The sequence below is a fragment of the Apus apus genome, chromosome 4, assembly GCF_020740795.1.
Source record: "Apus apus isolate bApuApu2 chromosome 4, bApuApu2.pri.cur, whole genome shotgun sequence".
Classification (NCBI taxonomy): domain Eukaryota; kingdom Metazoa; phylum Chordata; class Aves; order Apodiformes; family Apodidae; genus Apus; species Apus apus.
This window is the reverse complement of record NC_067285.1, coordinates 8,036,394-8,064,047: the sequence shown is the minus strand read 5'-3', so window position 1 is coordinate 8,064,047 and position 27,654 is coordinate 8,036,394. Positions and strand designations below refer to the sequence as shown.

General features: G+C 35.7%; 1 protein-coding gene across 8 annotated transcripts in view; it reads left to right on the top strand.

The window, feature by feature from the left end:
• Positions 1-27,654, top strand: part of ATRNL1 (attractin like 1) — a 451,738-nt gene that overhangs the window by 200,615 nt on the left and 223,469 nt on the right. For all 8 annotated transcript variants that reach the window (XR_007889398.1, XM_051618375.1, XM_051618376.1 and 5 more), the window contains one exon: positions 11,397-11,458. Coding sequence is in view for 7 of the 8 variants with exons in the window: in XM_051618375.1 (XP_051474335.1) it covers positions 11,397-11,458 (62 nt within the window). In the remaining variant the exon portion in view is untranslated. The remainder of the gene's footprint in view (positions 1-11,396; positions 11,459-27,654) is intronic.

The window sequence follows — 27,654 nt, the reverse complement described above, 5'->3', positions numbered from 1 at the left end:
TTACTCATTATTTTGGGATCACATTCTGCTCTGCAGACACCTTCTGTGCTCCTACTAAAATGAAAAATATCTCAGTAGGTGAACAAGTGCCCTCAAAAGCAGATTGTAATTCTTCTGCCTTAAGTTGGTCTAAAGTATTTAGCATGAGAAAGCAAAAGTCACTACCCCCATGTCTCAACAGAGTTCAGGTCTGCATTATAATTACATAGGGCTCCTGAAAAGTATTTTCCTTTGCTCTCTGAAAGCATGAAGTGCTTTAGCAGGAAAAGTGTTTATTTTCTCTGGTTTTCGATTTTGTTAAAGTTGTTCAGCACCCTAATGACTACTCTTCGCTTGGACATGCCTAATTAAACAATTAGAGCTTCTGGAAAATATACTTGGAAATACAGTTTTTAAAATGAGAGACTAAAAAGTATGTGCTCAGAACTTTGAATATTTTTTCCTTCTGAATGACTAAGGCGTTTATGAATTAAAGTGAATATGAATGAAGTGTCTTGCTATTTGTCCATGAGGTGGGAACAACCTGTTCTGCAATTTGCAAGTAGTCTTCAAGATCACGGTTTTAGGTGATACATCTCATATATTACACTATCATTTCTGTTTTTCAGTTGTAGAGCTTTTGTTAGAGATGTTGTTTTGTGAAAATTACTGTTGCCGTTACATACCAGTGTAGTTCATTGTGTCATTGCCAAACTGCTAGCCCAGCTAGTCTGGGGTTTAATTTTAATTTTTTTTTTGAAATTGGTTTCAGCTGAGCCAGTCCTGCTCTTCTCTTTGGTTTACATCATTCTGAATCTTCCTGAAATTCAGTTCCTCATTGACCTTTCCCCACTGAATTACTGTAAGTTATTAAAAAATATGACATCAAAGGTTCCTGCTTAGTAGCATTACACATTTCTTTGCATCTTTTACAAATGCTTTTCTGCATCTGACAGCATATCATATCACTCACTGATATGTGATATATCAATGATGTGTCACCCTGACTCTACAGAATGTATTATGATATTGAGTACAATCTAGAGCTGTTGGTTGTCTCTGCTTTTTTTCAAATTTATTACAGCTTGCAATATAATAGGGAGTTTCAAATGAGGGATAAAAATTAAATGAAAGAGAGTGAAATTAACATAACAAAATTGGATCACAATGTGTTCTGTTAATCCTCATCATTTAATTTTCATTTTATCTTGTAAAAGTCTCAGTTGTCACTTTCTGGATTTTGATCACCTCTTCAAGGAAGATCATTAAACTCATTTTCTTCCTGATGTGTTGCATTTTCCTTCTGAGGATATTGAGGGTTTTTTAGGTCAGTTAACCACTTCCACTTTATTTGAAGTAATTTTTTCATATTAGTCTGATCTGTTGTTCTTTCAGCCACAGACATGTTAGAATTGTCTTGTCCTTGCCTAGATAAGTGAACACCATCTCTTACACGCAAAACCCTACACTTTTCCTTCAGAGGAGTATATATAAAATACGGAAATCTTTTATTTTTTTTAATTTATTCTTTTTTTAGGTTGGATAGTCTAAATAATATAATGTATATATAATTCCATATGTGTTCTCTTATCTTCAGTCTCACACACACGTAACTGACTAGCGTAGGATCCTCTGTGTACGTCAGTTTCTCTTGCTATTAATGTGGTTCAATAACAAACTGAGATAACAAAGTTGATGGAAATTTTCTCTGTACAGTTTAATGAGGTTTTTGTGTCTTCATTTGTCATAATTTCACACTGATGATCGTAAAGTTTCACTTGGGTACCCATAGGGTACCCAAAAGAGCCATTCTAATCTTTCACCAGAGGCAGGACTAGGCATTTCAATATCTTGTCTTAGAATTCTGCTCTGGAATTCTGCTTTTTCTGAAGTCAAAAGGAAGTCAGTAGGTATTTACCATTAATAGTAATGTAGTCAGCATTCACCTCTGGAAAAAGAAGTGAGACTATTTTTTTTTAATTCTAGGTTTATTCTATGATACAGCTGTTATAGGATGAACAAAATTCAAGTATTATATCTAAATAGCTGCAAGAATACAGATTCCTTCCTCTTTTCAGAAGTTTAATTGTATCAACTATGCTTATGAGGACTTCTGCTCTCCTAGCAGTGGAATTAAAGGCTCTGTCTTTCATGACCTTACCAATAGCTGAGAAGTGGAACAAGGAAATACATCCGTGAATTTCTCTGCTGAATGAGAATGCTGCTTTTTGGTTGTTTCACACATTAGAGAGGGGAATCACCAAGCACCATGCAAAAGATCAGAAAATGTAGTTTCTACAAAGTGGTGCTATATACATAAATCTTCTGAAAGACAGATACCTTTGGGATATCGTAGGCCATAGACTTCTGTGTAATCCATTACCCATGCTGATATAAACCTTTGATTTGTGGATTTAAACCTGAGGCTGAGTAACCTCATAAATATGCTAATCCACTGTAATCAAGAAAAGTGCTATTGCAAATACAAAATTTTCATTCCACAGTTTCAACAGCTTTATAGCATGCTCTACATTTATAACAATAAACTTTGGGAAATTACTCTCTTCATGTTTCAGAAAAGGCTTTGCCCTTTCCTTGGCATCTTACCAATGACGTTTACATACATTATTTTGAATGGCATGATATTTATGCAAAATTCAGTGCATGTTTTGCCTTTTCTAACCAAGTATTTGATTTCTGAAATTAACAAAAACATTGCACAATTTTTTAAAAAAATCAGCTTTTATGGTCCTCTAAAACATTTGACCATTTTTATTAGACTGAATACCAACCAGTAGGTTAACTAGTAGATTGACAAAACCAGCTCTACTGTATATTTAAGAAGATAAAGACTTTGCAGATTTTGAAAAAAAATAAATCTCCTTTTTAGCAGCACATTTTTCCTATCTGTTATATGTATTTCCACACATAAACATAGGCATGAACTTTAAATACTATAGTCATCATATTAAGTTCTACACTCATCTCATTCAGATAGTACGTTGTAGATTTTTTTCTTTTTTAAGGAAAGTTGAAAAATATCTTCCATGTAGGAAAGACAATAGAACGTTTTTCAGGTTCAGAATACAAGAATTCTGCTTTTCTTTGGAAATACAATTTCTGTGTACTAATAAATCCACACTGAATTCTTTAAAACCAGTTGTGTTAAAAAAAAATCAGTCTTTTCAAGAAATAAATAAGTTTTCTGTCATTGATATTTCAGTTCCCAAATACTGCAATCCTAATATTTACTTGGCTTGCTTTGGGTAATGCCATTTCTAATCCTTGTCTAAAGAAAATTGAATTATTTTAAAAATAGAGGAAAAAAATAATCAATCGGTTCTGAAGTAATTTATTCCTTAGTTCATATGAAACACCTGTCAAAAATAGTTATTTTCTTGTTTCTGTAGTCAGTAATTATGATTTCTTATTAAGTGCTTGAAGGACAGAAATGTGAACACTGGTAATTTGAGCAAAATAGTGTTTTCCAGGTTGTTAGGTTTGTGCTTACCAGATTAATTGTATAATGTAGCTGCATCTCCTTGCATATATACCTCATTTTTTAAATTAATATAAAATCAGGGTCCATTTTTGGTGAGGTGACACACAAATGACTAATTCACTCTCCACAAATAAAGACTGTATTTGATTTTAGGTTTACATGTGACCTTTGTAGAAACAAGTCTGCTATTAACCTCTTTAAAAACTGAAAATACTTTTACACATTCACTTTAAATTCCTCAGACATTTTAACTTGAATCTCAGATGTTCTTTGCATACATTGGTATGTACAATACCACTGTTTAGAATTCTGTACAGAGTAACTTGCTTCTGAACTCCAGTTTACTTACTCTACTGTAAAACTGAAATCCAGTAATTGAAATGAAAATCCAGAATCAGTTGCTCTATGACCACTCTTAAGGGAGCTCCCTGTTCCTGAAAAGTTTTTCTTCTTTGCTAATTTGATCTGATTACTTTTTGAATTTTATTTCATTTAATAATCCACATCTGTAAACATATTACATATTGATAAATAATAAAAGATAAATTATGCCGAGTGGTCTGGATAGCTTTGTAAATTAAACTCATTTGAACAGGATGCTTCTAAGTAGAGTCAAGTACAAGGTTATTAGCTGCCTACAAATGTAAATAGCTATAATGTTTTGACACTTGCATATCCTTCCCCAGCATCCAGTACCCCTTGCTTAGATCAGAAGACAAGGATATATAGACTTATCAAAGTTAAGATATCTGCAGCCTTATCCTCAAGGTGTTCATTTTCTCCTGTAGGCTGTAAGGAGCAAGTGGGGGAGTTAATGTAATCATGTTTACAGCAGAGATGCATTGCACCAGACACAGGAATGCTGACCTAAGTGTGCCATTTTAGGAGACATTTTCTGTTCCATGGAATTATGTTTCCCCTCTCCTTTGCTTGCACTTCCCACAGGTTGCTTGTGAGTATTTCCATTAAAAAAAAATAAAATGTAGGCAACTTGCTTCAATGCTAAGTTGATTGCACTGTGCAAAGTAATGAGCACAACAGCCTCTTCTTTTTGTACAATTCTGGGTCCACTTGTGCTGGATGGCAGACAGTGGTAGGCGTGTGTGATATTGCAGAAGGATTCCCCGAGTCAGGGGTCAGTGGTGATCTCAGGCTGGTGTGTCAAGTGTGAGTGGGTTGGCACGGTGTATGTCAGGCATTACAGGTGTTTGCTTTAGCTGCTCTGTCAGAAACTTTTGCCCAACCTCAGAAGATACAGCTTGGAGGCTCTTCCAGCAGTGCCTGCAGTGCTCTGGTGGAGGTTCACTAGAGAATGATGAGATCTTGCAGTGCTGACTGGTGTGTACTTGAACTTTGTATTTCTTGAGTTACAGAGATTTACTTTTCTTTAACTTTCTGTGAGGGAAAGAGTTCTGTGCCACATGTTTTACAATAACTGCTGTGAAGTAACCCTTTCACCTCAGAGGGATGTTCTCAGATTCATCAGACAACTTTATAAAGTTGAATATACCCGAATGCAGTAGTGTTGACACTGTTGTTCTGACTTCATTTTACAGGAAATTTTGCTTTTAACAGTGGATTCCATACAATAGACACCTCAAATAGCCATCCCATCATGTCAATAATTATAGAAATGTGACTTTTAAAGTGACTGTTTTATGGTAGTGGTGAGGCCTTTTCCTGCATATGAGAACCCTGGAAGAAATCTAAATGGCTTCATCAACTTAGCCACAGTTTGACAGAGCAACATGAGAGCAGGGTGCCAGCAGCAGCAGATTTAAACTTACACCACTAATTCCATTTTGACATCGATGAAAATAGCATATGGGTCTTTTGCATTTGAGGGAGGTATCTTTTACAATCTCTTTTGAGAAGAAATAACACTTCACTTTTGCTGTGTTAAATGAGAATCATGTTACTATTTTTTTTAATGCAAAACTTCAATTGAACCATTTTTCCTTAGACATACACAGCACTTTGAGGGGGGAAATTGTGTGGGCATCTGATTTGGGTAGAATAATAAACAATGTATAAAGTTGAAGATTTCCTATGTTTAGTTTTTGAATAAATATAATTTACACTTTTGACTTATTAGGGCATTCTGGAGCCATAGTACCTGCCAGTTGTTTGAATAGGATTCTCCATTATGGACAAGGATTCTTGATGTTTTGCAAGCCCATTGATCACACTACACTAGATGAGAATTAAAGTATTTTCCTGTAGCACCCAGGTAGTTTATCATATCCTTTAGATGCAATATCCCCAGCCTGTGCTTGAGCTTATTTAGGTTTGACAGGAAAAAAATCTAAATTACGCTGTCAGAATGGAGATTGCTTTTTGAATAGGAGTGAATCAGAAAGGGACTTGAACACACGTTTATTTGAACATGAATTGCAAGGATAGCACTATAGGTCAGACGACCATGGAATTCTTTTTTAAGAGGGTTGAAAATGAGCATGCAGGTGTCATTGTTTTATCTTTAGTGCAGCTGTTACTGTTACCAGCTTCTACGGATGATAAAAGCAAACAAACAAAAAAGTAGGTGTCTCGAGAATCTGAAAAGGACCAAGAACGTATTTTACTTTGAAAATTGACAATGTTAAATGTGTTTTGTTTATAAGAGGATGAAGGTGGCTTGATGTTGGAGGCTTTGGTATGTTGAACAGTAGATTTTTGATTTGGGACAGCCTTAGGAAGTTTGAGAATTGGTCCAGGATAAACCTTATCAAGTCTGACAAGGAGTGCAGAGCCCTACCCAGGTTGCTATTACCTGACATCAGCCTGAATATTAGCCAACATTATGCTCTCATTCTAGTTCAGGCAATATCCAAGTATGGGGCCTCATTAGAAGAAAATTATCCCCTTCTGCTCAGCTCTGGTGAGGCTGCATGTGAAATGAGGCTCCAATTTCTGGTGTCCCAGTTTACGAAGGGTATCAAAGCAGTGTCAAAGATTCTTAGGGGCCCTGAAGCACACAAGCTAGGTTGAAGCCGTGGGGCTTGGCTTCTTATGGAGAAGATGAAGCTAAGTTCTCTGTAGTAGCAAGGGAAGTAGTCACAGGTGGCATCTTGAGAGAGTAAGATTGAACATTAGAAAAAAATCATGCAATGCTGTATTGAGACAAGTTTCCCTGAGTCGCTGTGGAATATCTATCCTTAGAGGTTTTCAAAACTTATCTGTAAGAAGACACTGTTGACCTCATCTGGTGTTGACAGTAGCCCAGCTTTCAGTGGGAAGTTGAACAACATGAGCTTGAGATGCCAATCCACATTTCTGTGACTGTGAAACTGACATATCAGAGCACACTCCATAAATGTGGGAGACTCTAGTTTATGAAGTCATAATAAGATATCATAAGAAGTCATAACAAGAAAACTGAAGAGAAAGAGAAATCTGATTCTAGTGGTGACAGAAATGGCTTTTCCTTAACGTAGTTTGACCAACAAAGCAGTATCATTGTGCAATGCTTCTCTTGTAGTGGAATGTAGTCATTCAACTCTGCCTGACAAACTCCCTGACTCCATTCCCTTGTCTTCTGTATTAAATTTTACTGCCTGTCCATTTAATCTAGCTAAGCATTCTAAAAACAGTGTTTCAGAAAATGTCTTCTAGAAATCATCTGTTTCACCTCAGTTTGTAGGACAGTTCAATCCTACAAAGATTTTTCTAAAATAACTTTTCAGTACAACAGCTCTTTGTGTCAATTACTTTTTTCTCCTTTTTTCTAAATTTAATTTAGCTTTGAAAAATGTAGTTTCAACCTTGTTTATGCCTTTTAATGTTATTTCATTTTCTCATTGACTCAATATTTCAATTTCTTAATACTTGTATTAATCACTATGAAGATATTTTGCATCTGAATGAAAGCAGATAACAGATTCTCTCCTTCACTTCTTGGAGGTTATTAACTGAGGGTTTTTTCAGTGTTATGCATTTATTTGTATGTGTATACAAGTACAGAGTTACATAAAGCAATAAAATATTGGTGTATGCATATTGAATTTAATAGGCAAAGTGCAAGGTAGGAAAAAATTCACATGTAAAAACCTTCTTTTAGAATGTCATTTGTCTCACTTGAATACAAACTTAGACTCCCTTTCAGCCTCTCCTGACTCTGAGTAGTTGAAATAATATCCTGTAATTACTGCATTGTTTGAGAAAGAAAAGAGTGGGCATTTGGATAATCTAGCATATGCCATTGCGAGAGGCAGGACTTCAGCATGCAGAGATAGTATGTAGAAGCTGTTAATCAAATCTTGATACAAAGACTGTGATTCCAACTCTGATTTTCTTGAAGTTATCAGTGTGAAAGTTTTGCTATCACTAATTCTCATCATCTGGGAGGGCTGCTTATTGACATGAGAATAAATTCTTTTCCAGCACCAACACGGTGGAAGCAGTAGGCTTCTGCCAACGGGAACAGCTCCATGTTGCTTCTCTGACCATTCCATCTCAGCAAGGAGAAATATTTCTTTTTCCTATTTTAGCTTTAAGCTGTTTTGCATAAATACCCAATCAGTACTTAGAAACTAAGGGAGAAATTTATATCACCTAACGTTATTTATATTCTAAGTTTGACATTAGATCTATAGTTCAAACTAATCATACACTCTCTGTGTTGTTAACAGAGAGAAATGGCAGCTCCATAGGGTAATTTATTCCATGTTATCTGAGTCCCACATCTGTTTCAGAGTCACTCATGTATGAAGTGCCTTCATATCTCTGCTGATCATTATAAACTAGCTGACTAGTTTTGACTAGATTCACACATTTGACTGGATTTGCCGTGTTCCACATGGCAAAATTCAGAGAAATTTTCTTTATAATTTCATTTTAAAGTTCTAGGAAAGCCAATATATAGAATGAATGTGTGGCATTTTTAGCCTCCCTGTGAAAGTATTTATCTAATTTAGACAGAAGTAATTTGGATTTATTGCTGATAATTTATAATTTTCTTGCAATGTTCACTTGGAATTTTTGTTTTCCCAGGAAAAAATAAAATACATTTTGGTACTTTGCCTGTTAAATATTTCTGTTGGTAAAAGGACAGTTTCCTACCATCTGCCTTTCACTGGTGCATGTCACTCTTCACATTCAAAGTCCAATGTGAAAGAACAGTCATATATTTATTCCCTCTACAGTAATAAAGTTTAAATAAAAACAGTTTAAAGATATCCATAAGTTTTTTCCACTCAGTTATTATATACTACATAATAATATCTTTACAATATTTTATACTTGGGTCTCTGCAGTCATGTTTCTGCAAAATATCTATCTAAACTTCACTTTATACAACCAATAATAAACCTGAAATTTTATTATGTATCTACATTTTCCAACATTCTATTTCCAAATTATCACACCAATTACCACCAATATTTTCCTTCGCTTTTTTAAATATTTGTTGCCTGAAGCTGCCTCAGTCAAAAAGAGCCCCTCAAGAAAGTTTAAGAGAGGACAGATACAGCATGATTTAATCTTTGTGTCCAGTCACTGTCCATGTCTTTTGCTTCAGAACATGTATAGTACCCATGTGGGAGTGTGTAATAGTTTTACCCAAGGAGAAATTCAATTACAGTTTTAATGATACTGAAGGAAGTAATAATTCTGTAGGGTTTAAGTGTGCATAATCAGCACAGTCCAGGCAGTTTAGTTTGTGTTATGTCTTATCTTACTGTATTGTGTTTCCAGGTCTAATAATTAGACCTTATACGAAGGTTTTAACACATACTCATTCTAGTTTCTCCTTTTTGTTCGTTCTTAATTTATTAACAATGGAAGATGAAATAATTGTATTAATGGAAGTATTTGCTCATTGACTGGGAGCCTGAGCAGACAGAGATTATGACAGTGGATAATGTCATGAAATGGAGCATAAATTAAAACTGGCTTTTGTGTCCATTGTTTGAATATATGAATCATTTAATGAATTAGGTTCATGTTTACTGCAAGTTTGGAATTTTGATTGTGCCTAATTTTCCTTTTATTTTTCCTCTTTCTGGATGATTTTGTTAGAATTGCAGAGGCAGCTTCTTGACACATTTTTCAAACTAAACTACAAAATTCTAAGTCCAGACTTACTATTTCCACATGAAAGATGTCCTTAAGTTAGTCTTTCAAGATTGTCTAATTTTTGTGGTTAAACAGATTGTGACCTTTTGTTCTGTAGGACTGTATTATTGCTCCATGTGACAGCTAAGGTGGACATGCCATGAGGGATTGAGAGCTGGGGAGGGGGAAGGAGGGAATTAACCTGTTTCTGCAGACCTTAACTTTTGAAGGTTGGAAAAATCCCTGTCTTTGAAAGTTGTTCCTGTTTCAACAGACCTGTGTCATCCCTCATTATTCAGTGTAAAGTTTGTTTCCTACATTATGCATCAAAAAATTAAGAAACATCATTAAATGCTGAGTGCAATCTATTCTTGTATGCAGTGCTCTCTGGCATATTTTGCTGGTTATCTGACTTTTAGTCCTCAACTGCTGTAAAAGTTGCGCCAGCAGTGACAATGCCTCTTCTTCCATGTAGGTTGCACAGTGTAAAGACTTTAAGTGTTTTCTTAGGATTTTATATTTGGTTTGGGTTTTCTTTTTTTTAAAGCATTTTTTCGAAGACTTGAATACAGCAGAGAGAAAAGATAGACATATCAGTAATGCTTTTGGAGCAATCACTGCTGCTCATTTATCAGCCATCAGCTTTTTCTTCATGAACCTTTCTGTCTCTTAAGAGATGTGTTTGTCTGATGGTGCTGATTCCTGGAATGATGTGGTTTACATGCTGTTCCCTCCTTAGCCTTGAAGTAACCTGATCTGTGGTTAGCTGTTTTTAGCTGGCACAAGGCACACTAACACTGTTGTAATGCTATTATATTGTATTTTTGCTCTAAAAAAAAAATAATAAAAAAAAATCTTGAGTATTGTGAGTTATCATTTCAAAAGTTCAGAAATCAACTGCTAACTGAGATCAGATTAATTTTGTGTAATTGCTCTTCAAGATCAGATCTTAAATGCACAAAGATCTCTAAAACCCATAATTCTTGGAATGAGCTGGGAATATAGTTAGACAAACACTCTGTGCAATTTGAAAGGGAAGATTCTGTGTATTTTTATTTTGATAATTATACACTATGAAACACTGAAAAAGACAGGAACTTAAAGTTATTTGTAGATATAACTTAAATATAGTGCTTAACGTTAGCAAAAAGTAATTATAATAATAATAATTATAGGCTCTATTGCATGCAAGTGTGAATGTGCAGCTGTGTGTATATGCTCTCTTAGAGATAATTATTAAATCTTTGTGAAAAATTACAGTAAAGAATTGAACTAATGCATGTTCTGGTGAGGCTGTAAAAATGTAGCCTAAAGGGCATTTGTTAACTTTGTTTTTAAAGTAATTTGCTTTGAAATAGTTTGTTTTGCTATGCACCAGATTTGTCTGAGGGGTTTTTAAACTAAAATATGCATTCATTTTAATATTATACAATTAAAAATATTTAAAATGTATTAATTTTAAGCACAAGATGTTTTTTATAAATTCTGAAACTTTTTCCAATGTTGTTCATAAAATGGAAAATGCTAGTTGTTAAAACGGTTGATTATAAACAAGACAATTTCTATCAATATGATTTATATAACATTTTGCATTTTATTTTCATTGTTCACAGCAAGCAAGTTTCACACAGGTATTTCTACTAACTTTTCTTCAACAGACTGTTTGCAGTTGCTTGTATTTTGATACAGGCACAGGCATGGGAGGCAGTTGCTCATCTCACTTTATGGTAAATACAGGTGTGTGCACACTCAACTGAAATTGCACTTGAAACTAATCATCCATGGAGCCATAAAACCTGAGACTGAAAAGAGCTGTTGACTCTGAATATGTTGTAATTTACTTCTTATTTTATTTTATTTACAGATTGCCTTCTCACAGCACAACACTATCATGGATCTGGTACAGTTCTTTGTCACCTTCTTCAGGTAAATTGCTTTTTCTGCCTTCTGACTGAAATCATGCTGATTCTTTTCTTTCAAATCAGTATCTTCCCCAGCTCCTTAATCTTAAGAAATGCCAGCCAGGAAGCCTTTAACCTGTGTTCACCAGTTTGCACCAGGGGAGGATCCAGGCCATTGCCCTGCTGGCATATTCCATATATTTAGTGGTACAGTCTTCACACTTACTTAATAAAGATAAGCCATATGTGTATTGGATATTACAGTGATTAAGGGAAACAAGGTATGTTGACTTAAACTCCAGTACTTCATGCCTGTGAATTCTTTGTAAACTCTTTTAAAGAATTATTATAAATAATTATTGTCTTCAATGGCTTATTAATGGTATTTTTAATAAAGCATCCCAAGTTGCTACTAATGATCTCATGAGTTAGAGATTAGTTATTAAAGAGCAGGTAATGCATGAGGTTTGGTTGTGGCAGCAATGCAGGTATTGGCTTCACCTGCTAATGGACTGTTCTAGGATCTGAACAAAACTTTGCTGAAAGACTTCTTAAAAGTTCAGCTGTTTTATAAAATGTCACAAGCTTGAATATACATGGATTAGTTACAGTGCTTTGAGATTTTGTTGTGAATATATTCTCCAATAACCATGAAGAGTGTGCAAAATATGCACAGTGGCAGACAAGTATCTTCATCAGACTTCCTATATTTCTAGAACTATGGCATTTGCTTCACAAGTTCACAGTGGAACTTTTATGTCCACTTTAATCAATGTGCTGTGAGGAACTGCATTTGAAGAATCAGACCCCTAGATGCCCTTAACAGACCAACTTTTAAAAATTCTGTTCACCCAAAAGGGGTAGAAATGAGCAGACCCTAAAGTCTTTTATACTCAGTGCATCAGCTAGTAAAGATAGCATCCCGTTTCTCCTCTTTCTCCACAGACAGCAATAAAATGCTGGTTGCCTAAAGGGCAGTCTAATAGTGTTTGGTGTTTTTGCAATTTGCTTGATTTTGGATATTTTTTGGGGAGGGAAGCCAGCAAGATCTAAAAAGTGATGCTGATGCAAACCTGAAGACAAACTCCTATAGAAGAAAGGAAAGTCAGTCCAAGCATGATAGAACAGAGGGGCCCTATGACAAATAGCAGGGGTGGACTAAAAGCATTTTATTTCTGCTCTGTGCCCTCATGCTGGCATAGAGAAGGGAAGCTACACACTTTTTGATGAGGAAACCATCTGTGTAGATATATTGTGTTAGCTCTCCTAGTATGATGGTCTGTCTGCCGTGGTTTGTTCTGGGTAAATGCAAACTCCCCATGGTCCTGGTGAAAATGCATAATTTGACCCTCAATAAATGCTTGACCTACCAAGATACTGTTGTACACCTTGGACAGAAAAGTTATCGTAATAAAATTTCTTTCTCAAAAGTAAGTGGAATATTACAGAAACTGTAGTGCTTTGGACCATGATATTCAAAGTGGAAAAAAACCCTAAATACCCTACTTAATTTCCTTCTTTTTATACTTGAATGTTTCGTTGTATCTACTGGTTCAGTGACCTTTTCTCTGAGACTAGAAATGCAATCAGATGTGTAAGAGTAGTAGCAGATTCCTAACAGTCATATGGAAACTGTGGCTTCTGTGTAGCTTTAGTGCTATTTAACTTGTGCCTTGAAGACTTTTAGCCATCACACAAATTGAGAACTGTGTGACTTGTTTCTTCCCCACCTGCTTTGAAGCTGTTCAGATCTCATTAGAAAATTTCATGGGCAGAAAATGTGAATGATCTTTTTACTTACACTGAAGTAATTCAGTCCCCTTAATTACAAAAGGTCTATTTCTTTATTACCCTGACAAGTAAAATGCTCCAGAAGCTAAAGCCTGTTCTGTTTTCTGGTTGGTTGGTTGTTTTTTGTTTGGTTGTGGGTTTGTGGGGTTTTTTGGTGGTTTATTTTGTGTGTGTGTGTGTGGTTGTTTGTTTGTTTTCCTAAACTGTAAGTGATAAAGAAGTTTTCAGTGTTTTCAAGTGTTACATGAGTATATTATTTTAGTTGAGTAGGTGGCCACTTTTCAGGACATTTTAGGCATTTTGTAGGTGTATATGAAGTATATTTATTTTCTGAAAACATTATTTCTTTTTTCTCTAGATCATATTTTACAGTGTGGTAAAATTGAGAAAGTTCAATGCTTGATAGTTTGTATTATGTATCATTTGAGTAAATCCATAAATGAGAGCCAAGAAACACTTGAGTTCTGAACTTGCTTCTGAAGACAATTATGGTTAAGAATTTATAACAGTACTCACACATTTCTTAGAAACTTTTTTGTATTGAAAACCTGAAGCAGGATTTCTGGAAAAAAAAAAGTCACTTTATCTCATAATCAAAAGCCAGGCAACCATTAAATTGATACAGGTGACAAAGGTTACCTATTAGTATTTTTGTGATAGGTAATGATATGCAACTGCTCCTGTCATAACTGGTTTTTAAAGCCTTTTTCAAATACAGAATAGTTAATTGGGTCCTTCTGCTGAGCATACATCATCTTCATGCTCTTCGGATGATTCCTTCCATTTCCTCTGGTTCATCTCTTGGGCTGGAGCTGCCATCTATGAGTAAGAGAAAACAATATTCAAAATATACCCAGTGTTGATTGCAGGAGAAAGGGATGGGCATTTAGGTTAAGGCAAGGACTAGTAGCATGAGGGTTTGAGTTGGAGTTGGGAGAAATGAGTAATTTGATTTGCTTTATTAGCCTTGGCTACCAGTCTTGGATGCCTTTCTGAGTGATCTGCCCTAGTTTATTTTGGTCCTGCTCTGTCAGGGGTGTTGGACTCTATGAAGGTCCCTTCCAACCTCTAATATTCTGTGAATCTCTGAATGAGCTACAGAAGGAAATGTAGTGGTTACTAAGAACCAGATTCATCCCCCCCATGTGTATACCTGTGTCTGCCAAAACCTCAGAGCAGTCACTTCAGTTGTGTTTCACATGGTGGGAGCGGATGGTGACATCCCAGCAGGATGAAGCTCCCGAGAGCATCAGTACCTGAATCTGCCATTCTGGGTGTAAGTTTGCAACAGGTGAATTCCTTCGCTTTACCAACCTGCTTTGGTGTGTCTGCCTGGCTTTGTGTTCTGTTTTAGTTAAAATAAAGGATGACAGATTACTACTAGGTTTTGGCATGCTTATCTTTATGAGATTGAATATTGATCTCTGTAAGAAAGACAAAACACAGTGTGTCAGGATCAGATCACACCCACCATGACTGGATTCTCAGAAAATTCAGAAGTCTTATAAATCTAAATTAGAATATTTTCTGGTAACATGAAAATCAAGTTATCTTAGCAAAATGGATTTTACATTTGAGGGTAGAATAAAATTGATTTTTACTTAGTGATGCATTAAACAGTTTTCACCTCACTTAGAAGCAACAGTTGTTTGACTTCTACTGGGACAAACATGTCTGTACTGTGGTGGGCTGTCTGAATGGGGTTTTATTTTTTAAAATGTTTGTTTTCAGTTGTGGAACAGCTTTATGTCTTCCACTCCCTGAATCACCTGGAAACTGTCATCACTGTAGAGTTCTATATTCATATTTCCTGAGAAGGCAGCTACTTTTTCTTGGCCTGCAGGCAAAGGAGATTCCCTGGGACCACTCGATCAGTTGCTCTCAAAACAAGGGATGAGTCATTTAATCCCTTGGTGAACTGAACTTTTTTCCATTATTTCATTCTAGTTTTTCTTCTTTCTGTGTTGGTCCTTTGAGTGACTTGGACACGCATGTGAGTGCCCTAGTGCTTGCCCTATTTGGATTTCAACATAGGCTGTTCTTTAAAGTACAAAGTAGTTGCTCAGCTTGGTATGTGAAGGTGGCCTACTTACTTGCTTGATATACAGCAGATAAGGGCTTTTCCTTCCTTCATGTAGGTGCATATAACATTTTGTGCTTCTCCTTTTCTGCATGTATTAAATGCTGTGAGAGGTGTTTGTGCCAGGTCAAGTGGTTCATCCCAATTTCTGCTCAGTTCATAATAAGTTCTATAGTTGGTTAAGTGCAGAGGGGAGTTGTAGTGTGAAGATTTGGGTGACAGCAACGGGATTTGAAAGATATTTTTTTTCCCTCTAGTCCTTTCTAGGGAAAAATAAAAGAAAAAGAAAATGTTAAATTGCACACTTCATTGTGTGTGGTTCTGTAGCCTAGCACTCCAAAAACCATTTTGTCAGTTCTTCTGCTTTTATAAAATCTCATTGGAGTCAAAGCTGCCTCTTACACAGTAGTGTTCACCCCAGAGGTCTCCAAAGGTGACGCCTGAAAGAGTCTTCCCAAGAGTCAGTCTTTTGCAGGCTCCCTCACGCTGAGACAGTTCTCACCTTCTCCTTTCAGGGATGCATCGTTTTACAGCTACATTGTATTTTTTTCCAAAGAGGCATCATAGATCATTCACAATGTGTTTGTGTTTTAATTCCCTAGGTGTTGTATTGTGTTTTCTTAAATCGGATTAGTCCTTGTTTTCTTAGGCTGCAACAATGTAGGCTCTTACAGCTGCTTCTTTTCCAGAGTGCTTAATCCTGGTCACTTTATGAAACTCCAGTCCTCCTTACTTTAAACAAAAGAACCGGAACAGGTTTTCTCACCTGTGACAAATGGCCTTGAATTTTTGCTTTTGTCATTTTAATTCAAAAGAAAAGCAATTCTGTCTTCTTATAGCAGGATATACCTGCCAGTTGCAAAGTTAACTTCAGAACTTTGTTTCCAGATCTGAGCGTAGAGTGAAGTGGGGCGAAAGCTGATGAAGAAAAATAATTTAAAAAAGGGAACAAAACATATTAGGGTTTTGCTTTAAGCAATAATGTAATTGTCCATTACAGCAAGTGACAAGCAGCTTTCTCAAGCACTCTGCCAGTCTGTCTTTGCAGATGCAGTCAGTGTGGCATGCTGTGAAGTGAGTGACATCAAAGAAATGAGCAATCTGTTTATGGCAGTAAAGAAATATTCAGGGTCCTTGTGTTCAGCTATGGTAAATCAGAGAAAGAGGGAAAAGAGAGAGCTGCACTGCTGTGCTGCAGATTTCATAGATGCTAAAATATTACATCTAATTATTACTTTTGAGAAGAGACATCTGATTTAAAAGGACTTCACTTATTGAGTTTTTAAAATGGAATACTAATAAAAATATTCCAGTAAAATTTCCTGGTATCAAATGAAGCATTCCATGTAGAAGGTTTTCTTTAGTTGTTTTGTTGTTGGTTTGGTTGTTGTTTTTCCTGTGTGTTTTTTTTTTTTTAATTTGTTTTTTTGGGTTAATTGGAAGGAGGTTACATTTTGTCAGTTAATTACGGAAACTCTGCTGTGGACTCCAAAAGCTGCACTAAATATTACACATTAAAAATTAGATACATCTTCTATTTATATTTTTTATCTCAACATAATCTGCATATGCTGCCGAGTTAGTTCTATATAATATTTTTTCCTACGTTTTCAATACTTTTTAATGATATTTTAGGAAAAAAAAAATCTGTAGTTTCAAAATTGTATTTCTTTCCTTACGTGTCTTGAGTCTTTTTAGTTGAAATTCTAAATATCAAGTCAAAGGGTATCAGGTGTTTTGTATTCTTTATCCAGAATAATTACAGACCAATAACGATGTTTCCTGGAAATGTAAAAATCTTGCCTTAGTCTTCAGGAAGATTTCATGCTAATAGGGCTTTTAATAAGAAGAGTTATGATTTTTTTACACCTATCACTTCAAATACAATTTGCTTCTTTAGAAAAGATATTGGAAATAGAATCATAGAATGATAGACTGGTTTGGGTTGGAAGGGACCTTTAAAAGCCATCTAGTCCAAGGCCCCTGCATGGGCAGGGGCATCTTCAAGTAGCTGTTACACAATGAAGGGAAAATTTCTTCAGCAATGTTCTTGATTGTATTTGAGTCTAATACATTAAACAATGCTGACATGGTTTGGTGACTCTCTAAATGCATTTTTTATAATTCTGTGATTTATTATCAAAGCACTAGAGAAGCAGTTCAGTTAAAGAACAAAAATGAAGGGAAAACATGATAAAAAATCTTGGCATGTGCATCTTTTGATTTGGAAGGCTGCTGAAATGAGGCATTGCTTGGCAGTCCTTCCCAAAATTCATTAATTGGCCTTCAAAATTGCTCCTTTTTTTCCCCTTAATTTTACATCTTAAATTAGCATAAATCAGTAAGATCATTGGAAAAATGCTGAAGTCAAAGCAAAACTATTTTGATATTGAAACAATATATAAAATTTCCAATTCTTCCTGAAAGTTACTGCAGGAAATATTAAATATTATATTTCTTAATTTGTCTGCAAGTTTAAGGGATGCAGATAATTTATTTTTCTTTTTGGGTCTCATTTTTTTTTCTATACAACATCACTGAGAGAAATACAGGGTATTTCACCCATGAAGGGCAAAACCATAAAATTATATGAAATATGAAAGTCTTTTCTATGAGTAAAAGAAACATAATCACACTTTATGGGTGTGATGTTCTATTTATTCTATAGAGATTAATTTCAGTTTATGTTAGATTAAGCCCCTTTGCTTGTAAATCTTCTTTATTTGCTGCTTCAAAGAGGAGAAAGGAAGAAATGCTGAGAGTTAAAGTTCACATCTAGAGCTTTATTGTGTAATATATTTCAGAGTCCCTTTAAGTGGTTCACTTTTGTTTGATATTGTATTGACAAAATGAAATATGAGTGTTGGTCTTCTAGATAGCCTCCTGATGGACACTATATCCATTTTCCCTTTTAGTTGTATATAAAGGCTATTCTCATAATTGATCATTCATACATCACTGTAGTAGCTCGTGGTGTAGCTTGTGGTATATTTCATAAGAAAAGACTGCTTTATGTATAGATAGACACGAATTATGTATGTAGGAACATATAAATTAAAAATATGTATCTGTGTATTATAAAGATACATAGTTACTTTAAGATAATTATTTCTTCCTTACTTCCAAGAAGTATTTTGATGTTTCATTGCACAGCTAAGGCAAATAAACCCAGGCTTTGTAAGGGGAGTTGTCAGAGATTACTTTAAACAGTTATAGGACTTGGAGTTTATGTCTCAAGAGATGAATGATTAAGTTGGTTTTCTGCATTCAATATATATTAATAAATTATTTTATGGATGTAGTAGCTGTTCTTACTAATAAATATATTTTTAATTGATATTTAATTGATGCCGCTTACGTTGAAATAGAAGTTATATAAAATGCAGTAGATACCATTGATACTTTAATCTCCTTGTTTTCAGTTATGCATTCAGAGCTTCAATTGCAAAACTTTATTAATACCATTACTTAAGTTTTATTTTATCATTTTACTTAATTTTGCTCTTCTTCCTCAACAGTTATTTTGGTTATGTTTTTAATAGCAATTTTAAATATACTTCTCCTGAGACTTCTTACAATTTGTTTCTGGTGGGATACTAGTTTTTTAAGGCTCATTTTATTTTCATGCATTTCTCTGTACTTTAGTAGAGCAGTCCAAATGTTTTGTGACACAACATCCATTGGTCCTGTGGAAATCAGTCAGAAAGTCCCATGGCAAAGGGGTACCCCTTTAATTTGCCCAGGACCTTTATATTGTCTCCTCTGCAACACTACAGGTCTGCAACACTACAGATCTGCAATGCTGCAGATCTGCACGGCCAAAACCTGTTTCAACACAGAAAGGCTGCAGCCATCAAAAACATTTACCATGGCCAATGGGCCACCTAAAGGCAACAAGCATCTTTTACTACAATATATCTTTATTACTTCCAAAATAAGTCACACACTGTATGTAGAACAGCAGGACCATCTCTGCATGTGCATCTAATCCTTCGTTTATTATTTGTTGTGCACACAGGCATAGGTTGTGCTACAAAGTGTCAGTGTCTGAGTGAGGCAGCCCATGAATACATACCTTGAATATTGTGTTTCCCCATTCAGTACAAATGTTCTGGGTAGAAGTACTTGTGTAGATGGAGCAGCTGATATACTTTTCTTTGATTTTTAGAATCACAGAATAGACTCATTTAATTATTTTGGTTGGAAAAGACCTTTAAGATCATCAAGTCCAGCACTACCATGTCTACCAATAAACATGTCCTGAAACACCACATTTAAATATCTTTGAAATACCTCCAGGAAAGGCGACTCCACCACCCTGCTGGGCAGCCTGTTTCAATGCCTGACAACCCTATCAATAAAAACGTGTTTCCTAATATCCAATCTAAACCTCCCCTGGCACAACTTGAGGCCATTTCCTCTTGTCCTGTCACTTGCTAGTTGGAAGAAGAGACCAAGTCCTATGTCAATCCAACCTCCTTTCAGGTAGAGACTGATAGGGTCTCCCCTCAACCTCCTTTTCTGCAGGCTGATCAATCCCATTTCTCTCAGCAACTCATTGTAAGACTTGTGCTCTAGAACCTTAGTCAGCTTCTTTGGACATGCTCCAGCACCTCAATGTCCTTGTTTCTTTTTGTTATTTATATTGCTATTCATCTAAGCAGTAAAACAATCACATTCTACATCTCCCTTCTTCTCCGATAATACCAACATTATTTTATTTATCTGTATTAAACATAAGTATATACACATATATTGTACACAGCTATGCTTAATTATTTTTTAGTGGAGTCACAGTGTACGTACATAAGTGGTCCAGGTGGCTGTGGTGTAAACTTCTCGGATATTTTTAAAAAACAGTGTAATTGAGGTAATTCAGAGTTACCTTGAAAAAGTAATAATAAGCCTGGAACACAAATGTCCTTCCTTACTTTTTAGTTGTTGTTTGGCTGGGCAGCTTGAGATGGCCTAACAGTTAATGAGAATTCCTCAAAAAAGAAAAAAGGTACAAACTATGCACCAGAACCCAGCTGCAGCAAATCAAGGGTATAATCTTATGATCACAGGCAGTTTAGAGTAGTTCAGGAGGCACCTAAAAGCTAGTGCTACCTTTGTGGAGCTGGAAGAAATTGGTTTATTTGGTCTTTTAGATGATAAAAAAACCCCAACAAACAAAACAACAAAACCAACAACAAACAAATTACTTTTTGCTCTTAGTGTGCCTCCTGCAGTGGCCAGTGTAGTGATGCAGTTATGTGATATATTTAAAGTGAGACTGTGTCTGAGGTTTTACTTGGGCTATTTTTTTTTTAATAATTTAAAATATCTCAGGTATTTTTTATAAGACCAGAGAGTAGGATCTTTCCTGAGGAATTCCCTTACAGTATTCCTGCCATAATCATCCAGGATAGAAATAAATTTTCATATATATCTACTGTATGGGAGGTAAAATTCTGTAGAAAGATCTTTTATTCTGATCTGACAAACTTCTTGCTTCATAAAAATACCTAATTTCTGATTCCAACATAGAGAAAACCAGCATTTTATTATGCAGGAGTTGAGTCCCCTCCTAGCCTATTGTCTTGGAAAATACTTCATTTCTAAAGCCTCAGGATCATCAATGTCAAAGTATTTCCCTACACTGTGATCAGGAAATTCTTTGGATGTGGTGTGTTCTCAGTTAAAAGGACTGCTCTGTTACTAGGTGGAAATCCTCAAGAAGGTTTCATGTTTCCTTGGGGTAGAACATGAGTCTGCACTTAGACACTTGATCTGTTTTATTCTGGCACTGAGGAGCACCATGTTGAAATGCATGAATTTCTCTCTTTTAAATACACGTTAAATACTCTAAATACAAAACCTTTAGCCATTTAACAATTGAGTTTTCTCTACATTCTGATCCCTATTGTATACACTGTCAGCCTTTTCTCACCTTAGAATAACTAAATATTAGTAATTTTTATGCCTGCAAGTTGTTCATGGCAATTACTTTGCTGTGTGAAGCACAGAAGAGTATACAGATTTTCTATTGCCAACTTCAAGAAGTTTTGCATGTATTAAGGTTCAGTTGACTGCCCATATAGGAATGTAGTAGTTTTTAAACCATGACCTGAGATATTTCCATTATCCCCTTGCAGTTTTTGTAATTTTCATTTAAAACCTTGGTCAGTAATTTTATGGTTTGGATCTCCAAATAAACCATGACACAGCAAAGCAAATCTCATATACATTACCTTGCTTTCTCTGCCAACCATAGGGTTCTGCTTGGGAGGACCAGATGAATAGAAGGCCATATATATTTCTTCTTAACTACTGTTCTGTTTTTTATAGTGTCAGTAGTTGTGGATATGTGAGAAGTGAATTTTAGAGGCATTTATGTGACATTCGTGAGGCACTTCATTCAAGAGTTGATTATGGGAATAGATGTATTTTCAGGACTACATCCAAAACCAACATTTTAATCACTGGCATCTGGATAAGTAGAATTATCCATGTAATTACTTTCAAATGAACTTGAAAGGTGTTCCTTAACTTGTGTGAGTTCCATTTGCGAGACAAATGAATAAATACAAATTTGCATTTAAATAATTCTTGGTAATACTGGAAGTTTTCAATACCACTGTAGATAATTTACTTCATGTTGAGACATTTCTTTCACTTTCCAGTTCAGAAAGCAAGAAATGAGGGCGTGAGCCTTTTGTGTGACTTTTAAGAGTAGAAGGTTCAGAGTTGAATTGAATTTCCCTTGGATTCCTTTATTTCATGGAGAAACCATGGGGGGAAAGTTGGATGGAGCTCAGGGGCTATTGCTGTGTTAAAACAACAGGGGCAGGAAAAACCTGCCTGAGAATGGGATATTGATCTATGCTGAATTAAGAGGAAAAAAGCCCTGCTGGTGCATGAAGCTGTGGGTACTGGTAGTATTTGTCACAACCAGCAAGAAAAGAAAGTGGAGGACATTCCTGAATCACCCAGGTGGTAACTCTGGCTGAGGAGGCTGTGCCTTTCACTGGCAGTGGCAGCCAGAGCTCTCTCAGAACAGGAACCAAGCATGACTGGCTAAGAGGTCTTGGCTCTGCAGGGTCAGCCAACATTTCTTACCCTGACCCCTTGCACTGCCTTGCCACGGACTGGAAGCTACATATCCCACTCACTTGCTGTCCAAGCCTACTTTCCTTCTGGGTCTTCACACATTTTAATTTGGAACCGAAACGTTTAATTCCCCAAGTCATTCTGATTTGCTAATCATTGAACTATTCCTATTTAAAATGCTGTTTGTAAAATTCTGTGATTCAGAGCAATTTAATTAATCATTAAAAAATTTATACTGTTCTCATAGATATCACACTCCTAATATTATGTTTACAGTGTTTTACACTTTAGATTATCCTGTTGAAATCTTTGGAGCTGCTTGTCATGTGTATATTAGTTAATACAAGCAAGGATGGCTGAGCCTAAAACATTATAATCATAAACACAATGTTCTTGTCAAGTACAACGAGAGAAATAAATTGCTGTGATAATAATTGCATTTGAAATCACGGTTTCAGAAAAAAATAATTGTTCAATTATTTTTATTTTTGAATTGTGCTTGCTTTATAACATACCAATTAAAACGTGCTCTATGTGCCAATAAAAAGATAGTAAATAATATGTCAGAAAAACTGTTCTTAGGAAAAAAATGTGTCATCTCTAAGGAAACTTTTGCAATATTAGTTTAAAAACATTAATTGAGGTATGAGACTTTTTCTTTGCATTTGTCTAGACGAAAAAGTTATTTTATTGAATACTATTTTTTTTTTGTTCATTTTAGAATATACCATTGTTAGTATGAAAAAAAACTGTAACACAGTGTAGGGTCACTGTTGAGGTTGCTGTTTACAGAAGTCTACATTTTTGTGCTCTTGGCAAAGAAAATGAGATTAAGGAGAAAGTGGTTTGTGGATCTAGAGGGATGTTTAACTGTTGTCTCACTCAGTACAGCAAGATCCAAGTAATTAAGCAATAGTTGCCTTGATGGCCCAACACCTATTTTTAAAAAGACTTGGGAGGAACTTTTAAAATAATTGCAAGCTGGTACATGTGGGCAGTCAGTGAGACTGCTTTACACCTAAATAACTTTATGAAAGTAATCCTGGGGTGCTTCTGTCTCTATTGGTAAGCAGTGTGGACAAATAAGAGCTCATCTGTTGAGAAAAATGGTGCTGAGGACCTGACATCTACATTATATGCATCTTGTAGTTTGGGATCTTTTTTGCTTTGGACTAGCTCTAGTTTAGTTCTATGGACTGAAAGCCCATTTGTGCCTGGAGTGTACATTGCACGTCTTCCAGTTCAGTCTCTGCATCACGAGCTCCAAGATTGCTCCACAACATGGTCCAAAGCACAACAGTGGTGACAATCTGGGGATTCGTTCCAAAGGCCACTCCAGATTCAGACTAACCCAGCAGTGCAGACATTGCCTGGGGAATCTACCATCTACCACCTGTGTTTAAGCAAGGCGACAGTGTAACAGTGTTAGTGAGCTGCTGCAGTCAAGCTAAGAGACCATCAGTTTTCTTGTGAGTTGTTAGAATAGTCTTGACAAACTGTGCAGGCTCAAATAATGCTGCTCCTGGGGTGGGCTTAGCTGCAGGGGGCAGCTTAGGGACTCTGCATCATGCCCAGCTGTGTGGAGCTGCTGTTCTCTGTCCCCTGTCATAAGATGAGTGAATGTGACAGCTGCTTGAAGTAGAATCCCACACAATTTGCAATTTTAATAGAAGTAAAAGTGTACTCAATTTAAGGTAAATTCCGAGAAAGTGCTTTCATCCGATATGGAAATTTATACTGAATTATTATGCAAATTAGTGGCTTAAGTAAAATCATAGAAACAACAATTATTAATGGATGAATGTTTACATACATTTTTGGACATTTAAATTTCTCTTTGCTTGTTAAATTATAAGAATGAGAAAAAAATAGCAAAGGCTGGAAGGTTTTGTTTTGTTCTATTTACCTTCCATTTACAATATTCGTCCTTAAAATATTTATATTTAATTCATGAAATAGTTCCTTTTATATAATTGCAAAAATATGTGAATTATTTCATTTTAATGGAAGTACTCTCAACGCAATATATAACACATAGGCATTAATATGTAATTAAAAAAATAAAAAATTCTATGGTGTATTTTTATTGCATTCATAGAGCTTAAGGCACAAATATGACATTAATTCATCTATTCCAGCCACACTGACCATTACACTTCAGATTTCCCCTTGTATTTATCCTTGTAATTTGAGATTGTTTAAAGATGATCTAAAGGTTTCATTTTAGTTTGCAAATACCAAGCAGCAGTATGTCCACCAATTCCCTTTACTGTTTGTGCTAGTGATTAATCTTAGCTTTTAGTCTGCCTCACACACACAGAAAATGGTTTCTCAGTTGTCGAAAGTGCTGCTCTCTCCCTCCTCAGCCAGCTCTGTGAACTGCACTAAATATGGCTGAATGTAACCTCTGTAAGTTAAAAATTTACTCTGTATGTTGCAGAAATACTTATGCAGGCAGCAATTTTTCTTTGCAGTTTTCTGTGTGCTATGAAATCAGTATTTCTCTTTTCATAGTCCCTAGAGCCCTTCAGGGCACATCATCTGTCTGGCCTTGACCTTACTGGTCCTTGGTCACTTCCCTCTCCTGCATTGGATGTAAAATGCTTGTGTTCAGGGTCTCCTTTTGGTTTATCCATTCTATAATTTTTTTATTGCCTCCTACATAATACTAAGAGAATAACTTCCAGTCAACGTGTAATACGCACCACTGGTGATGAACTGCTGGTTTTCAAGCATGCTGCTTTAGTGTTTCCCCCTATTTTGTTCCACATGGTTGAAGGGACAGCTTTGGAAAGCTGTGTCTGTATTCTAGAGACCACAAAATCCTGATAATGCTTGGGCTGCTGTGGTTTCAAGTGTGTCTTAGCATGATAATTGTCTTACTGGGAAGATTTACATTCATAAGTGCAGAAGGCGACTCACTCTACTTCTGGGTTGGCATTTCATAACCCATCTGAATTGCAAAGGCATTTATTTGTTTATTCAATGTCTTTCAGAGCCAAACTTTTTCTCCAACCTTTGAACATTTTTTTGTGATTCTTCTCTCTATTCTGTCCATGTTTCCAACCTCCTTTAAAAAATGCAAATACCAGAACTTCAAGTGCAAGTCTGATATTATCTGTTTTGGCAATAGCTTGTAGAGTGATAAATTCATCTTGCAAATGCTGCTTACTCCTGTGCACTTGAGTATTTAAGGTAGTTTTAATCCTTTTTATTTCAGCATCCCATCAGTAATTCATACTGAGTTGGTCAGTCACATTTATCTCTGAATTATTCTGGGAATTTTTTAATTCCAAGGGGAATACATATCCTTTGCTCTGTCAGTGGGGCCTGGGTTCCCCATCCTTGAAAATATAACTAAGTAGGCATTGTGGTCCAAACCAAACCAACAAAATTGAAAAGAAGAAAAAAAAGCACAATAACAAATCACTGTATGATTTCTTTGTCTTCATTTCCATTAACCTTTTTTTTTTTTTCATTCTTTGTGTCATCCATAGACCTCAGCTATTGTACATCAGTCTCATCAAAACTGACTGGAAACCTTGCAAACCCATCTAGAAATTTCCTTTTCTGATGTTGGTTCCCTTCTAACAATTTCTCTTTTAGCTGTCAGCTGGCCAATTTTATTTGATTTATTTTGCACTGCAGTGATCTCTGTCTTGCTTTCTTCTTCTTCTCTTATATCTCTGTCTCAAGAAGGAGCTAAGGAGTACACTGGGGGATTGGAAAGCATCCATCTATACTTGTCCAGCTGTTGTACTGTTTCCCTATCATGTTTATGTCTTTATCATGTCACATTTCAACACCCTGTGATTTCAGAACCAAAAAGACCTTATTTCTACCATTCCATTCCATTCCCCTAGCCAAGTGGCCTGTACTCCTTCATATGTTTTGAGTTCAACTTTGTGTTTTTGAGATGAGGTGATGGGTGCTTCAAGATGCAGACATACTGTAGATTTATGCCCTGGCATCTCAATACTTTCTGTTTTGTTCTTTATTCCTTTTCTAATCTCTCCTAACATTCTATTTGCTGTTTTGACTGCCACTAAACACTGAGTTGATATGTTCAAAGAACTATATGCAATGACTTCAAGACTGTTTTCTTGAGTGGTAATTGCTAATTTAAAACCTATCATTGTGTTTGTAGCTAGAGATATTTTATTTCTTCTGCACATTGCCTTCAGTTCATTGGCACTGAATTTTATTCTCTTATTTTATTGCCAAGTCACTCAGTATTGTGAGATCCTTTGCAGTCAGCTTTAATTTTTATTGCCTTTAATAAACCAAGGCTATTATCTCACCACAGCCTGGAACAAGGTTAGTTTGACAAAATCTATTTTCATGTCTGCCTTCTCTTTGTTAACATGAATTTGGACATCTTTTTTTCACCTGATTATTTATATTAAAAAAAACCCCAAACAACCCAGAAGAGTAAAATATTTTATGTTTACTTGCCCAGAAAAGATATTAAAAAGCGCTAAGTAAATATGTCACATTGTCAACACTGTAATTTCCAATTATTTATGTTATTTTATGGGTCTGTCTTTGAAACAATTGTTTATTATTTTGGCTTTGCACTTAAACTAAAAGTTGTTTTGACTGTTGATGGGGAAGTTCAGTATGTGACCCAGCTCCATTGATGTACAGAGCACAGAAACAATTCAGTTGAAATTTTTCAGCCAGAACTCTCCATTTTTTTCTTCTATTAGCTTAAGAGAATGTTCAAGAAATTAATAAATGTGAAGGACAGAATTTTCTAAAGAAAGAGATTCCGTTCCTGGTCATAATGAAGTAGTCACACAGTGCAAGGTTCTCTTAGTTTCTTGTGTCCTGTTCACTTGAATGCATTAATCTTTTTTAAATTCCAGAAGCTTTGAGTTCATAATTCTAAAAAGAGTTGCTGATGTTTCCCTTGCTTATTTTTTTGGAAGGACTATAGAGGGGGAGAACAGGAAATGAGATGGCTTAACCTTACTTCATGCACAACATGAACATTTATAGCAACATGTCAGTACTCTGATGGTGCCCCTAAGCATCTGTTGCAGTTACTAGCTAGACATTACAGTATTTGGTAGGGAAAACACTTCTAGGAAATAGTATTCGTAAGTAGCTATTAGTTTAAAAAGCTTAAAACATGATGTTGCAATAGTGGATTTATTCTGGTGGTCAGTGGAGTTTTTTTGTTCTTTTTCCTGGACACCAAATATAAATTCCCAGTCAACTTTACCTTGCTTTCAAAGGAGACTGCAGAAAGGGAG